We start from the raw sequence: 18025 nt of genomic DNA on the forward strand, positions 1-18025 counted from the left end.
TTATTAATGGGATCAGGCAGTCGAAAAAAAAAATTTAAATTGTGGTTTTAAAATTTTATTTGGGTTTAACAATTTAAAAAAAAAAAAAAAAAATTTTAAAAAAATCGCTATTTAATTTTTGTTGGGGGGGGGGGGGGGGGGGGGGGGCGGGAGGTCAGGTCAAAGGGGAAAAAAACCCTGGGAAACCCCTTGTTTAGGATTTGCATCGCAAAAAAAAAGGGTTCTCATTTTTTAGTCACAAAATTTAATGTTTTAAAGTTTAAAAACACGGGGGGGAAATATTAAATATTTTAAAAAAACGACAAAAAAAATATTTAAAATCTACCGAGGTTTTTTAAATTTGATCGTATTTTTTCCCCTAAGAATTGTCAAAAAAAAGATCAAATTTTTGCCCCAGATCACCCTTTTCTCCGGGGTTTAAAAGAAAATTTCGAAGGCCGGGGGGGGGTTTTAATGGGGGCAATTTGGGCATAAATGCCCAAAAGCTAGTGAAAATGTTTTTTAGAAACGCTTTAAAGTCCAAAAATTGAGGTTTTAAACGATAAATGATAAATGTTTAAAATTGGAAAAAAATGCCAAAAAGCTTTTGCTAAAATGAGCTGAATGCCCTCAGTGTATGAATGCCCCCTTAAGTAGCCATTACATGAAAAAGCCCCTCAAACCAAATTTGAGTAAAATGTTTTCGGGCCCATTTCCCATTTACCTGCATACAGAAACTTTTTACCTTTTTTTCGCGAATTTTAAAAGTTTGATTTAGTCTTTAAGGGACACAGATCTTAAGTTAAAATTTTTTAAAATATTTTAAAAAATTGGGCGTTTTCATCTTTTCAAAAAAACAATTTGTGTTTTGGGATTAGCAAAAAAAAAAAGGGAAAAAAAAAAAAAAATTTTCACGTGTTTGAGTTCGTAGGAATTGAAAAAAAGCAATTACATGAAATTTGTAAAACACTAAAGAAATTTTTAGGGTTTTTGAAGAAAAAAAACCCAATGTGAAAAAAGGGAAATTCCCTTTGGGGTTTTTTTACATTAAATTTTTTAAACACGTGGAAATAAAAATTTATTAAAAAAAGCTCGACAGAACCTCGAAGTTATTATTTATTCAAAAACCCTTTTTAAAAAATTTTAATAAAAAATGGGAAAACATGTAAATCCCCCCATATAGCCTTTTTGGGATTTTGGGGGTTTAAAAATTTTGGTTTAATTGGGATTTAGCATTAAATGTCTAAATTTGCATTTGGGAGTCAGATGGCGCACCCAACCCTTTCCCTAGAAACATATATGATTCAATTGTTTAAGTTCTTTTCATATAAACAAGGGGCCCCCAAGGGGAGTGACTTCAAAGGGGGGCCCAAACCCGCCCTTTAGTGGAGGGGCGCCTCAAGGTAAATTTCGGAAGATCGAGGGTTCTACCACGCTTTCCCACCCGTTCCTGAAAAAAATGCCCCGTTGGAAATTTGGAGTTTTTTTTCTATAAAGCCCCATATGTCCCATTTTTGGGACCCCCAAAAAACTATTTCATTTAAATGGTTTTAAGTTTTACAGACCGCAACAAGTTATTTCTGTAGGTCAATAGGTGATTAAAATAGTTTAACAAGTGATTAGAACAGTAAAATGTGAAAACCTGTAAAAAAACGAGGGAAAAACTTACTGAGCGTTTAAAGCCGCCCGATTTTTCATCGTTCCCCTTTTTGGCTATAGCAAAAACTTCCCGGGGGGGGACCCCGACTGGTAAAATGGCGGAGGATACCCTTCCCAAAATTTAACCCCCCCGCCCCACTAAGGCTCAAAAAACGTTCACGCCCTTTTTAGTTATTTTCTATGGTTCCCCAAAATTTCCAAATAAAAAGAAATATTTTAAAATTTGGGATTTAGTAATAGGTAGTGAAAAACCGGTTACCGTATGTTAGCCCTATAAATGTGATTTTAAAAAAGAAAGAAAGTGTCACATACCTGAGGTTTTTACATAAAATAACCAAAATTTAAACACCCGGTTTATTTTATTTTTTACGATCACTGCGGAAATCGCAATAATCGATCAATCGTAACAAAAACCACACCGCTTCCCGCGCACTCAAAATTTTATAGCTAAAAACTAAGTTGGGGGATTTGTCATGGGGGTGAGAAATGAATTTTGTGGCCGGTTACAAAAAAACGGGATTTAGAGGCTCTGGGTTTTGGTCCCGGGCTGGCTGGGAATAATTCCCTTGGGGACATTTGGGGTCCAAAACGGGGCCCGTGACGGCCCCCTTTTCACTTGTTATCTAGATGCCTGGGGGAATTTTTGACTATAAAGTACCCGTGGTTTAATTTGGGACAATTCCCCAAAGGTGAAAGGGAAAAATGTCAAAGATATGGCTTGGGAAAATTTTTAAAAAGGGGGAAAAAAATGGGTAAAGCGAACGATATTCAGATGCCCCGGGTTTGAGTTTCCCGGGCTGGCCCGCAATAAAATTTATTTCTATCCGGCCCCCAAGCATTTTTGTACTTATATTGTTTTACACAATATTTTTACAAAGATTAATCCCCCCCGTGGTTTTTAAATTTTTTGCATCTAAAAACCCCAAAAAATGATTGTAATCGCGGCCCAAAAACTGTAATTATTTCTAAGATGAAGCTAATTTCATATTTTTAGCCCAAAGATAAAATTCTTATAAAAAAAAAGGCAATTTTTAAAAAAAATCCCCGGTAATGTTTTTTAAATTATTACAGTTATCATTTAACATTAAAGCTAAAAGTGGAAAATTTTGATGGGGGAAAGATTGGGTCAGAAAATTGTCGGCGGGGCCCGGAAAGGGGGGGTAATTTATTCGTGGTTGCCGAGGGAAAAATTAATTTTTTCGTTTACCACCATTTTTTGGTTTAAAACGGGGTTGAAAATACTCGATTTTACACCCCCTTTTGTATTTCAAAATGCTTTCCTTTTAAAAAAGTTCCCTGAACCCTATGCAATTTACACTGATGTTTAATCTTTTTGATATGAACTTTTTGGGGCCCTCAATTTCGGACAACAAGCCGACATGGGTTGAAAAGGGAACCAAAACAACAAAAAAAACCCGGCGGTAGTTTTTTTGCAGTTTTGAAGGGAAAAAAAAAACAAAAAAAAAAAAATTTAGGGGATGTTTTTCATGAAATACACAAAATGATGTATTTGATAGGGTTATAGATATTTGGGAGTAAAAAAATAATCGTGGCGAAGATAGCAAGAGCCCGGGAAAACAAAAGGAGGGTCCACAGTGAGAGAAAAACATCCTGTTAAGGGTTTACTACTATATATATATAAAAAAAATCATTGTTTGTTTTTTGATTTTGGGTTTTTTCGGGGGCATCAAACACAATAAAAATATATGGGACCAGAAAACAAAAGGTAAAACCCTTTGATATTTTCCCTCTCATCTACATAGAAAAAATATTAGGCCCTTGAATTTGAAAAACACTTATTTTCATACAGTTTTTCCCGTTAAGTTAAAATGGTACCGGGGGAAAGTCAAATTTTTTCCCTACAGACGCCTGAATTTTTAAACGGGTGGCGTGACCCCTAATTCGGGGTTTTTTCTTGCATAATTTTTTTTTTAGTCCAGTATTGGGCAAATTTAAGTCAGGATTTTTAACAAAAATTTTTATATTTTCATTATATTTTTACGGGGAGATGTGTAGTAATAAAAAAGGGTTTTTATCTTTCATGGGAAATATGCGTCGTTTTTCAGCGAAGAATATGCGCCCTAAAGTCGAGCAAAATTTCCGCCGAGAAATCGTGCATATTTTCCCCATAAAAGCTAAAAACCTATTTAAAAATTGAAACCCGCTGGGAAACACAGAGATACATAGAACCAAGTGCCCCCCACCCGTTTTTCTCCCCTTATGGTTTATGCACGTGTTTGGGTCTTTTCAAAAACAAGTCCCATAAAACCCCATAGGGCAGGAAGCAATGAAACCCGTTAATATCAACACAAAAAGTTTTAAAAAAGACCGGAAACCCAAAAAGGCAGACGGGGTAACAAAAACGGCAAACATACCGGGGCGGGGGAAAAGCATAACAATGTGCGAGGAAAAAACAAAAGAAATGGTTTAATAAAGGGTAAAAAAAATTTCTTCCTAGCTCATTTAAAACCCTAAAACTGTGGGTTTTTACCCAGTTTCACATATGGGGTGATAGCCCCCACGTGAGCCCGGATAGAAACGTTGTTTAAACCGTACCCGAAAGTAGTAATCCCTACGGACGATACGGATTACACGTTTCTATCCGTGGCTAGACGTAGATTGCGCCGTAGTGTTTATGTGGGGGGATAAAGACCCCAAAAAAAATGATTTCAAAAATTTTCTGAAAAATCATGAGAAAAGCACCCCCGGGGCTATACGTTTGACTAACAACATCGAGGGAAAAAATTTAAGTTTTATGAAAACAGTTTTGTAATATCCGGGGGATAGAGGGAAAATGCCCCTTTTTTTAATCTTGAAACTTTAAAAATCTTTTTATGTTGTCCCAAAAATATTCCCTAGGCTTTGTTTCCCGTCACAGCCTCTACTCCATCTAAACAGCTGATAAATGTATCATGTTGGGCATGCTGCCCTTTGAAACCCGATGGGGTAGCCAAATTTGGAGCCTATGTATGTCTAAAAGCTTTGTTAGACAATTTCTCTAAAAAGAAACCGGGCCCAACTTCCAAGGGGAAAATACAAACAAGGTTTTTGGGTTTTTGGGCAGGACAAAACATGAAAATGCCTGGGTTTCGAGTTTTTTAAAAACCCTTTAACTTTTTCAAAAAAATAAAATAAGGGAAAAGTTGTCTGTTAAACCTCTTTTCGTTTCAATATCTAGCCCCCCTAGTCTGAAAGGCACACAATGACGGAAATTGCCAAACCCCAAACCAGATAATTTTTAATCATGCCCCGTTTAAGATTTATTAAAAACCTTTTAATTTTTAAAATGTATTTTTATGCTACCATAAACCCCCAAAAAAAATGGGCCCAAACCCCCTAAGGGAAGCAACCAGTCCTTTTTCCAAAATGTTTTTTTTTCCCCTATTTTCAGGAAAATAAGTAATACCATTTAAAAAAAATATATATTATGCACCAAAATATGCCAAAAATATATGAAAGAATTTTGAGCCCCAACCCGAGAAAACCCCAAAAAGTGGGTTTGCGACCCGCAAGGGTCCAGACCAGGCCCCGGGCCCCTGCAGTTGGTCAGGGTCCAAGTGTTTGCAACAGTTTCTCTAATTGCCCAAAGGCTTTGGGAAAAGGGAAAAGCAGGCTCCTGACCCGACTGTGCGGATGCACAGGATGGGGTTTGGGTCCTTTCGCGTCGCAAACCCCCTATGTGGTTTTCCTGGCATGGTTTAATTTTATCTTTTTTAAAATGATTGGCCCCCTTTTTCTAAAAATATTTACTGGAAAAACGATCTGCAATTGGGCAGGGTTTTTTTATGAATAAGTGTTAAAGTAATGGCAAAGGTTGATTTACAAAGGTCACCTTGGAAAACAGGAAATTTTAATGGGTCAGTAAGGGTCTTTTCTCAAATTTTACTATTTTTTAACCTTTTTGTCCTTTAAGGGGGGGTAATAAAAATAACAATTTCAATTATAAAAATATAACTTAATATTACTTTAATATTTCATAATAATAGAAATCTGTCAATAATCAATCACATGGTATAAGAAACCATCTTGAAATGGTGAAAAATGTTTAAGTCAATTCTGTAATGGCATTGTGAAGAGACAGCAAGAAATTCATAACACACTTCTAAATTCCATCAAAGATCTGGTGTATTCATGTGTCTCTAAAGTGTATGCTACCTCATTACCATCTCACAGAAAAAGTTTGCTGAATTCATCATCAAACTAATCCACAAGTGAATCTTAATGATAAAGCAAGCTTTGTTAATTATATCAAATAAAATCTTCGGGCTTCCATATAAGTACGAAAACACAAAAGTCACAAATTATTCTAGCTCACCTGACAATATGTCAGAATAATAAAGGTTTACACAAGTTACAACCATACTGTATTACAATCACATGTAAATTCACAGTTTAATGTTACAACTTTAGCACCAGCATTAAATCTAGTTAAACAGAAGTGTTAACAAATATACAAATTGCAATTATATTCAAATGGCACAGTTCCATTATTAATATATAAATGTGGCGATATAATTTATGTAGACATGATTCTTATACATTTCATTCACACAGTGCCTGGCTACAGTAGTTACAGGCAATAAGTCTTAATATCAGTCCTCATCCATATTAATTTTATCAAACAGTCTGGTTCTAGATCATTGTTGTTGTATATAATTTATAAAAATTGTCAAACTTTTTTCAAAATTATGCAGAGCCATTGGTTCTGTGCTAAAATTCTGAACTACAAAACTAGGGATCATGAGTTTAATCGCCCCTCCTAAAACTAATTCACTAACAGTCATTTGTGACTTTAAAGTGAGGTACTGCGTCTGACAAAAAGTCTTCTGGAAGAGTAAGGCGTAAAAGAAAAATTGTTCCGGAATCCTGACCTTCCCTAAATTTTTGGCCCGACCCTAAATGTTTTTATGGCCTTGGAGAATTTTTTTTTTCAACTTTTTAACAAAAAATTGCAAAACTGCACTTTTTATGCTTTAAACATGCTCAGTGATGTTAAAAATCAACTTACTGAAGGCTCTAAAGGCATTACCCCCTTGTTTGTATTCATTTTTTGACACAAAATATTTTCTGAAAAGTCTCCCTTAATAAAACAAGAGGACCATGATGGTCCTGAATCGCTCACCTGTCCCAACATGACCCAGTTTTGAACTGAGTATGACGTCGTTTTTTTTCTATTTTTTGACATAGTGACCTAGTTTTTGAGCTCATGTGACCCAGTTTTGAACCTGACCTAGATATCATAAAGATGAACATTCAGACCAACCTTCATACAGATCCCATGAAAAATATGGCCTCCAGAGAGGTCACAACGTTTTTTCATTATTTGACCTACTGACCTAGTTACTGATGGCATGTGACCCAGTTTCAAACTTGACCTAGATATCATCAAGATGAACATTCTGACCAATTTTCATGAAGATCCATTCAAAAGTATGGCCTCTAGACAGGTCACAAGTTTTTTCTATTTTTAGACCTAATGACCTAGTTTTTGACCGCAGCTGACCCAGTTTCAAACTTGACCTAGATATCATCAAGATGAACATTCAGACCAATTTTCATACAGATCCCATGAAAAATATGGCCTCTAGAAAGGTCACAAGGTTTTTCTATTATTTGACCTACTGACCTAGTTTTTGAAGGCACATGACCCAGTTGAGATATCATCAAGGTGAACATTCAGACCAACTTTCATGAAGATCTTGTGAAAAATATGGCCTCTAGAGAGGTCACAAGGTTTTTCTATTTTTAGACCTACTGACCTAGTTTTTAACCACAGTTGACTCAGTTTCAAACTTGGTCTAGATATCATCGAGGTGAACATTCAGACCAATCTTCATACAGATCCCATGAAAAATATGGCCTCTAGAGAGGTCACAAGGTTTTTTTATTATTTGACCTACTGACCTAGTTATTGATGGCACGTGACCCAGTTTCGAACCTGACTTAGATATCATCAAGGTGAACATTCTGACCAAACTTCATGAAGATCCATTCAAAAGTATGACCTCCAGAGAGGTCACAAGGTTTTTCTATTTTTAGACCTAATGACCTAGTTTTTGACCGCAGCTGACCCAGTTTCGAACTTGACCTAGATATCATCAAGATGAACACTCAGACCAACTTTCATACAGATCCCATGAAAAATATGGCCTCTAGAGAGGTCACAAGGTTTTCCTATTATTTGACCTACTGACCTAGTTTTTGAAGGTACATGACCCAGTTTCGAACTTGACCTAGATATCATCAAGGTGAACATTCTGACCAATTTTCATGAAGATCTTGTGAAAAATATGGCCTCTAGAGAGGTCACAAGGTTTTCCTATTTTTAGACCTACTGACCTAGTTTTTTAAGGCACGTGACCCAGTTTCGAACTTGACCTAGATATCATCAAGATGAACATTCTGACCAACTTTCATAAAGATCCCATGAAAAATGTGACCTCTAGAGAGGTCACAAGCAAAAGTTTACGCACGGACGCACGCACGCACGCACGACGGACGACAGACGCTGCGCGATCACAAAAGCTCACACTGTCACTTTGTGACATGTGAGCTAAAAAAATCAAAAAAAAAAAAAAAAATCCTACCTACCTACCCTAATTTTTTTTAGCATGTTACCAGAAATGGAGATTTTTTTTTTTTAGGCCTAATCAATTATCTGCAACTCTGGTCACTATGAATCAACTTGAGATGCACATATATTTTCCACACAAAGCAGACCGGAATGATGAAACAAACTAAACAAACTTATCATGTACTTACAGTACTCGAAATACAACACAAGTAAATTTGAGCCGCGCCATGATAAAATCAACAGAGTGGGTTTGCGAGCAGCATGGATCCAAACCAGCCTGCACATCCGTGCAGTCTGGTCAGGATCCATGCTGTCCCCTAAAGGTTTCTCTAATTGCAGTAGGCTTTAAAAGCGAACGGCATGGATCCTGACCAGACTGCGCAGGCTGGTCTAGATCCATGCTGGTCGCAAACCCACTATGTTGGTTTTCTCATGGCATGGCTCAATTATCAAGTTTACATAATATAAACGGTATAGTGCTTAATATGGAGTTGGAAACAATATTTACAGATATCTTTTTTCCATGATAATTGATGAAAATGGAAATAAAATTAAATCCCTACAATCACAATGTCTACATCTATCTTAAATATATTTGAGCAATTAAATTAACACAACCTAAATGCACATTTTATAACTGCCTAACTACCTAACCTTGACATCTTCAACAAACTCCTATGGAAAATGGATATCACCATATGACATTCAATTATTAAATCTGTATTTTGGTTTGACAATATATATTTTTTTACATTTTAGCAATAGATAACAAGAGGACCATGATGGTCCTGAATCGCTCACCTATCCCCACATGACCCAGTGTTGAACTGAGTATGACATCGTTATTTCTATTATTTGACATAGTGACCTAGTTTTTGAGCAAATGTGACCTAGATATCATCAAGATAAAAAATTCTGACCAATTTTCATGAAGATCCATTGAAAAATATGGCCTCTAGAGAGGTCACAACGTTTTTCTATTATTTGACCTAATGACCTAGTTTTTGAAGGCACGTGACCCACTTTTAAACTTGACCTAGATATCATCAAGGTGAACATTCTCACCAATCTTCATGAAGATCTCATGAAAAATATGGCCTCTAGAGAGGTCACAAGGTTTTTCTATTTTTCGACCTACTGACCTAGGTTTTGACCGCACATGACCCAGTTAGGAATCTGACCTAGATATCATCAAGCTGAACATTCTCACCAATTTTCATGAAGATCTGTTGAGAAATATGGCCTCTAGAGAGGTCACAAGGTTTTTTCTATTTTTAGACCTACTGACCTAGTTTTTGACCCCACGTGACCCAGTTTCAAACTTGACTTAGATATCATCAAGGTGAACATTCTGACCAATTTTCATGAATATGGCCTCTAGAGAGGTCACAAGGTTTTTCTATTTTTAGATCTACTGACCTAGTTAACCCCACGTGACCCAGTTTCGAACTTGACCTAGATTTTTAAGGTAAACACTCTGACCAATTTTCATGAAGATCCATTGAAAAATATCGCCTCTAGAGAGGTCACAAGGTTTTCCTATTTTTAGACCTACTGACCTAGTTTTTGACCGCACGTGACCCAGTTTTGAACTTGACCTAGAGATCATCAAGGTGAACATTCTGACAAATTTTCATGAAGATCCATTGAGAAATATGGCCTCTAGAGAGGTCACAAGGTTTTTCTATTTTTAGATCTACTGACCTAGTTTTTGACCCCACATGACCCAGTTTCGAACTTGACCTAGATATCATCAAGGTGAACACTCTGACCAATATTCATGAAGATCTCATGAAAAATATGGCCTCTAGAGAGGTCACAAGGTTTTTCTGTTTTTAGATCTACTGACCTAGTTTTTAACCCCACGTGACCCAGTTTCGAATTTGACCTAGATATCATCAAGATGAACATTCTGGCCAATTTTCATGAAGATCCATTGAGAAATATGGCCTCTAGAGAGGTCACAAGGTTTTTCTATTTTTAGACCTAATGACCTAGTTTTTGAACCTACGTGACCAAGTTTCAAACTTGACCTAGATATCATCAAGGTAAACACACTGACCAATATTCATGAAGATCTCATGAAAAATATGGCCTCTAGAGAGGTCACAAGGTTTTTCTATTTTTAGACCTACTGACCTAGTTTTTGAACCCACGTGACCCAGTTTCGAACTTGACCTAGATATCATCAAGGTGAACATTCTGACCAATTTTCATGAAGATCTTATGAAATATATGGCCTCTAGAGAGGTCACAAGGTTTTTCTATTTTTAGACCTACTGACCTAGTTTTTGATGGCACGTGACCCAGTTTCGAACTTGACCTAGATACCATCAAGATGAACATTCTGACCAACTTTCATAAAGATCCCATGAAAAATGTGACCTCTAGAGTGGTCACAAGCAAAAGTTTACGGACGCACGTACGCACGGACGGACGACGGACGACGGACACCGCGTGATCACAAAAGCTCACCTTGTCACTTTGTGACAGGTGAGCTAAAAACATTAAACCATACTTATGCATAACCTGGAAAATTGCTCAACACATCTAGTTGTTTTCATTTCCATTTTATTTCTGTCTGATAAAGCCAAAAGTGAGGATTGCTCATCACTGGAGGTTACACCATTCATGAGTTAGGACAATACAGTAGACATTGTATTGAGAGGCCAGAAAGTAGTCTCTTAATAGATTCTAGTAAATTTTGAATGACAAGTAATATGCTGAACTGCTGAAATACGATGTGCATAAAATTATACCTATTGCTCAAACTTTGATTTACTATGGTGAATACTTCTCCAAGTTCCCTTACTTGACTATTACAAAGGTTTAATATATACAAGTGCAAACATATCCACTAATGAGACAGGTGAAAATGTTTTTTATATGACCGTTTAATAGATTTTAGACTTTTGCAGATAATCTTATCCGCTGGGACCGTTTCAAGTAGACACAGGTCGTTTAATGAAAAAATGTGATGTATTTATCTAGCAAGAAGATCGCTTAATACAGGTGGTGGCATGTATGACTGTAAATAAATATAAAAAAATTGTAATAAAAAAAGCAATATTTTACAGCAAATTATTCTAATCAGGAATGCTCATGTATAGACAGATGGATACAAAGCCTACATGCTCTAATGAACAAATGTGAATAAAACGCTTTGCATTTTATTTTATATATTAAATCTAAACAAGTATCACAGATTAGCTTTCATTGTGGCTGCCAACACATCTCTCATATCTCTAAGACTGTCTTGTATTAGTTCAGCCATCTTGGCTGCTGGCAGGGTGACACTGTTACTCTTGTAGGAAGATACTCCAAACAGTATACACTTCTCCTGAGGATTATAACAGAATCCATACCCGTCTGGTACCACAGGCCCGAAGAATAGAACAGACTCTGACTTGGCTGGTACCTAGTTACATAAAGAATATAAAGAATAAACAAAACCAGAGTAAATTAGAGATGATTTTGAGAAAACTGCATGTCTCCCACAACTGTCTAATCATCTGAATAGTAGTACATGTATATGGGTCAACCATGCACCAAGACCTCAACTGCCTTACCAGACTTTGAGTGCTTTGATTATCAAAAACAAGTTTCAAGTTTTCCTAAGTGCCTGGGCCGAACTGGCTAGTTATCGAACTTGGCCGAGGACTTATTGGCAAACACATTTTGTTCAAGTTTTGTGAAGATCAGATGAGAAATGTTCGACTTGGAATGCTGAAATAACAAGAGCTGTCACTAATGGTGACAAATGCCCCCCGCAGTGCCTTGACCTTTGACCTGGTGACCTTGACCTTTGACCTGGTGACCCCTTAGTCAGTAGGGGTCGTCTACTCAATAAGTACTATCAGCTTGTGAAGTTTGAAGGTCCTGGGTGCAGTGGTTCGCAAGTAAAGTGCCGTCATGCAAAAAGTTAATGTTGTGACGAACGAACTAACAAACAGACGGACAGTTGAAAACTAATATGCCTCCCTTCGGGGGCATAAAAAGTCAGATTTTTTAACAAATTAACTTAATTTTTTTTATTCCTATCTTCTATTATTCAAATTTCATCTTTAAAAACAGTGGAGGGGGATCAAGCTTTTGCTTCGCAGTAAACAGTTTTGTCTAGCCATTCACCTGAAAACTGAAGGGATATAGAATCCTAACAAGAGCTGTCACTGTTGCAGACAAATGCCCCCGAAGAGTGCCCAAGAATGCTACAACTGTCTGCGCAAATAAATCACACATCATATGGTGACCTTGACCCAAGAGACCGGGGTCATAAGCATGACACACCTTCTCAATATGGTTAACATTTGTGTCAAATTCTTTTCAAATCCCTTCATGGATGGCAGAGTTATGGACCAGACACGAAACAGACCATTTAAACCTTTGACCTCTAAGTGTGACCTTGACCTCGGAGCTAGGGGTCTGGGTCTTGCGCATGACATGTCGTCTCAATGTGGTGAACTTTTATGCCAAGTTATTTCAAAATCCCTTTATGGATGGTAGAATTACAGCCCAGACAAAAATTTACACGGACGCATGGATGCACACACGGGCACACGGACGAACAGTGCGCTTTTAATATGCCCACCTTTGGGGGCATAAAAATGATAACAACACAATGTACATACATGTTCAACAGAATATTGCAAATGGGGCAACTAAAATATATGACTTACTATAATTGGAACACTGAAAATATTTTCAAACATCATTGCAATGTACTACTAGAAAAGGCCATATGTGTGCATTTTATACCTGTGAAAGAGTTTTGGAAACTTACACTAAAAATGGTCAAGAGACAGAAAAACTGACTATTCAAATAATTTACAGAACTATGCATAATGGTTTTTGCTTACAATATATACATTTAACTTGGAAACTATGCATAAAACTTTCTGTATGGGGTTCATTACTTGCTCAAATTTTTCCAGTGAGTTTGTACACGTATTTCATATGCCTTTACCAATTACAGTTCTATTTAGTCTATTTCTTCTTGATAAAATTGTACTTTATCATGTTTGTTTTTAGTGTGAAACACCTATATATTGTTTGAATATTGTGTGCAAAATACACTGGTGTTACTACAGAGCTGTAAAACCAGAGAAGTAATTGTGAAGAGTTGACCCAATGTTGTTGCAAGTTGTTATATCAAAGTAAACAACACACTGACATATTTAAACATTCTTTCTAAAATCAGTCTAATTTTGATGGACTTTATTTACCTGACTAGTTGAAATCCTCCATGAACCACTGAAAGTGTATGCTGGATCTTTAAACAACTCAGGTATCTCCATATTGTTTTCAGCAGCTGTCAACTTGAGACCTAACAAATGTCTGTCAATGCCTTTCCCAGAGATAGCCTGTCAGGATAAAACCAAAATACAGTTGTTATTTTTTCAATCACTATCATTTAATCGGCACTTCAAACACATCCATTTATAGTTTCCTTTGTTCTTCACAGAACAGCCGATCACAAATGTTAAAGAAATGACAAATACATTCTTCGACATTTTAACATTTTCTCTTTTAGTTTGTCGTCAATGAAATATTGCTAAATACATGAATTATTAAAGTTCAACAAGAATTCACTGTTTCAAGAATAAGTCCTCATCCTTATAATTGTCTACTAAACATTTAACTATCTTTATGAAAGCACACCCTAGGGCCTCCTAGCATTTTCTAGTTATTTGGCAAATAAAGGATCTACTGTTCTGGATCTAAGCGACCTTGGCATTTGACCTACTGACCTCAAAATCTATAGGGGTCATCTACTGGTCATTATCAACCTCCCTATTAAGTTTCTTGATCCTAGGCCAAAGCATTTTCAAGTTATTGCCCGGAAACGGTTTGACTGTTCCGGGTCACTGTAACCTTAACCTTTGACATACTGACATTGAATCCAACAGAGGTCATCTGCAGGTCATGATCGACCTCCCTATTAAGTTTCCTGATCCTAGGCCCAAGCCTTATCAAAAATTATCATCCGGAAACGGTTTAACTGTTCTGGGTCACTGTGACCTTAACCTTTGACCTACTGACCTAAAAATCAATAGGGGTCATCTGCTGGTCATGACCAACCTCCCTATCAACTTTCATGATCCTAGGCACAAGGGTTCTTGAGTTATCATCCAGAAACAATTGGACTGTTCCAGGTCACTGTAACTTTGACCTTTGATCCACTGACCTCAAAATCGATAGGAGTCATGTGCTAGCCATGATCAACCTCCCTATCAAATTTTATGATCCTAGGCCCAAGTGTTTTTGAGCTATCATTTGTAAACTGTTTAGGCTCACTGTGACCTTGACCTTTGACCTAATGACCTAAAAATAAATAGGGATCATCTGTTGGTCATGAACAACCTTCGTATCAACTTTCATGATCCTAAGCCCAAGTGTTATTGAGTTATCATTCTGAAACAGATTGGTCTATTGGACCGACAGATATATCGACCGACCAACATCTGCAAAACAAAATAGCCCTCCTTCTTTGAAGGGGAGGGGGATGGGCATAATAAAGGCTGCATAGGGGAGTATAAAAAAAAATGTTTTATTATGCCAGTGACGAAAAAGAGCTTTGTTAATATCATTTTTCTGACCTAGTTCATGTAGCTGACAAGTTGTAAATGATTAAAGAAAACATTTTAGCTGTCTGCAGAAGCTATTCATTACTTAATCTTGTTTTGTTTTAGTTTATTATGAGGTAGTTCTGCATATTCAAATTTTTTTTTACAATGTACAATTTGTTGAAACCTTGATTTTTCAAAACTTCAGCATATACTCAGAAAATTCTGCAGATGAAAAAGACAGGGTTGTGTGCTTATTTTTTTTTTTAAAGACTGATTTGAAAAGTACCTAACATAAGATTTTTATATAATGGGAGTCTATGGGTAAATCACAATTTAGATAACAATTTCACAAATATTGATTATTCTGCAATGTCAATTTCTTTGAAACTTCTCACAGTTGTAAATAGATATGTGATATATAATGTTGTGAAATAAATTGTATAGGTCTGTCTGCTTGTTTTTAAGATACTGACCCATGTCAGATTAAAGAGGTCTGTGCATTTAAAGCCGATTTTAAACATTTTTTTAAAATATGTAGAATTATTTAACATGTGAACAGATTTATCATCATATTTTATCATTATAAAGAAAGAAATATTGTCATATTAAGATGTTTTTTAAAGAGATTGTGGAGGATTGACATCAAATGATCCTAAAAGTTCATCACAAGCAAATAGTAGATGACCATTTAAACATTATATCAATGACACTATAGATTTGTCCAGTTAACTTTTAGCCTGCTGACGGCAAGCGATTCTGCCTTTGCGACCAGTGCAGACCAAGATCAGCCTGCAGGCTGATCATGGTCTGCACTGTTCGCTATTCAGCCAGTAAATTTTCAGTAAACACCCCTTTGAATATCAAATGGTATTGCCCAAATTGAATGATGGACCAGTCCATTTCAGAAATTTAGCAGGCTAAGGGTTAAAAATACTCACATCATTAGTGTATTGTTTATGACTGTCTATCGCACGTCTCAGTAGTTCTGCCTTTCTCTGCTTGCTAACATTACTGTCCATCATAGCTCTGGTGAACTCCAGTGACTCCGTCGAACACGAACGTATTGTTTCTGTCCGTCCAAGCTGGAACATTCTGATAGAAGCAGATTCATAGGACCCACAGGTCTTCTTATGGTGTCTGAAAACAAGTGTGGCAAATTATAATTCCGTTTTCTTCTTAATTTTCTGGTTTGAAATTCCAAACCTAACTATCTGACCCCTTGATGCATTCAGTAACTGCAAATTGAATAGAAATTATTTGGTCACTGTGCATTGGACATACGACATACTGACCTCAGATCCTAGGCCAAAGCGTTTCAAGTTATTGTATGGAAACCATTTACCTGTTCTAGGTCACTGTGACCTTGACCTTTGATCTACTCATCCTAAAACAATAGGGGTCATCTGCTGGTCATGACCAACCTCCCTATCAACTTTCATGATGATAGGCCCAAGTGTTCTTGAGTTATCATCCGGAAACCGACTGGTCTATGGACCGACCAACCGACAGACCAATCCACATCAGCAAAACAATTGCCCCTACTTCTTTGAAGGTGGGAATTCACAACTTGATTTTAAAACTTGAGTAAGCTAACAAACTTGTCACAATCTACTTACCTGTAGTAAGCTAGTTGTAGAGCATTCTGTATGAAGCTGTCTGGGCTGACCTTCTGTGACTTGGGAAAGTTTTTACCAAACTCATCAAATACAAATACCTTCAGGTCAAGGTCACTCACCATCCTACCATCAGAAAACAACATAAAAGATATGTAATACACTTCAATATGAACAGACACAGTGCCTGCATTAATCAGATATAGACAAACACAATTCAATTTACTGTTACAGTAGCTATGTTTACGGCATATTTATATAATTGATGAATATTTTCTAAACTTTCATTTACAATATGTGTTAATTTAACATTAACAAAGCAAACAACTATAGTATCCTGAATTCTAAGTGTTGATGAATACAGGCCTGTTATATCTCAATAATGTTTGTCTCAGGAGAAGAAAATTCTTAATCCTCAAATCCATGTCTATGCTAAAAGTATCATACTAACCTTGAAGAAACAAGAGCTGTCCGTAAGACAGCCAAGCTCGACTATTCGAAATATTGTCACAGAAGCAGGAAATTATTACCCAAAATGTTAAATATCAAAAGAGTTTTAAGTTCGAAAGGGGACATAATTTGACCAAAATGCATATCAGAGTTATGGGACTTGATGCTATCAACTAGTTTTATAACCCCAAAGAAACATGTTAAGTTTCAATTCAATATCTGCATTAGTTTTGGGATAGTAACTTGCATGTAAAACTTTAACCAGAATTTTCTAAGTCCAAATGGGGGCATAATTTGCTCAAAATACATGTTAAGAGTTATGGAACTTGAAACAGAGAGGTTGGTTATTGACCTAGAAAAAGAATAAATAAGTTTCAAAGCTATATGCCTTTTGGTAATAGCTGTATGTACTTGCACGCAAAACTTTAACCAGGATTTCTAAGTCCAAAAGGGGGCATAAGTTGCCCAAAATACAGGTCAGAGTTATGGGACTTGATTCTATCAACTAGTTTTATAACCCCGAAGACACATGTGAAGTTTCAATTTAATATCTGTAGTAGTTTTGGAGATAGTAACTTGCATGTAAAACTTTTTCTAAGTCCAAAAGGGGGCATAATTTGCCCAAAATACATGTCAGAGTTATGGGACTTGACCCAGTGAGGTAGGTAATTGATCTAGAAAAAGAAAAAATAAGTTTCAAATCTATATGCCTTTTAGTAACAGCTGTATGTACTTGCACGCAAAACTTTAACCAGAATTTTCTAAGTCCAAAAGGGGGCATAATTTGGCCAAAATACATGTCAGAGTTATGGGACCTGACCCAGTGAGGTAGGTAATTGATCTAGAAAAAGAAAAAATAAGTTTCAAATCTATATACCTTTTAGTAATAGCTGTATGTACTTGCACGCAAAACTTTAACCAGAATTTTTTAAGTCCAAAAGGGGGCATAATTTGGCCAAAATAAAGGTCAGAGTTATGGGACTTGGTGCTATCAACTAGTTTTATAACCCCGAAGACACATGTGAAGTTTCAATTTAATATCTGCATTAGTTTTGGAGATAGTAACTTGCATGTAAAACTTTAACCAGAATTTTCTAAGTCCAAAAGGGGGCATAATTTGCTCAAAATACATGTTAGAGTTATGGAACTTGACCCAGTGAGGTTGGTAATTGACCTAGAAAAAG

General features: G+C 36.5%; 1 protein-coding gene across 2 annotated transcripts in view; it reads right to left on the minus strand.

Annotated features, from left to right (window-relative positions):
• Positions 1-5584: 5584 nt before the first annotated feature.
• Positions 5585-18025, minus strand: part of LOC123541438 (carnitine O-acetyltransferase-like) — a 32930-nt gene continuing 20489 nt past the window's right edge. For both annotated transcript variants that reach the window (XM_053524435.1, XM_053524436.1), the window contains exons 11-14: positions 16395-16517; positions 15717-15915; positions 13435-13572; positions 5585-11630 (exon numbers count right to left, since the gene is read on the minus strand). In XM_053524435.1, coding sequence (XP_053380410.1) covers positions 11412-11630; positions 13435-13572; positions 15717-15915; positions 16395-16517 — 679 coding nt within the window. In that variant the 3' untranslated portion in view covers positions 5585-11411. The remainder of the gene's footprint in view (positions 11631-13434; positions 13573-15716; positions 15916-16394; positions 16518-18025) is intronic.

This window comes from Mercenaria mercenaria, chromosome 15, assembly GCF_021730395.1.
Source record: "Mercenaria mercenaria strain notata chromosome 15, MADL_Memer_1, whole genome shotgun sequence".
Lineage (NCBI taxonomy): Eukaryota > Metazoa > Mollusca > Bivalvia > Venerida > Veneridae > Mercenaria > Mercenaria mercenaria.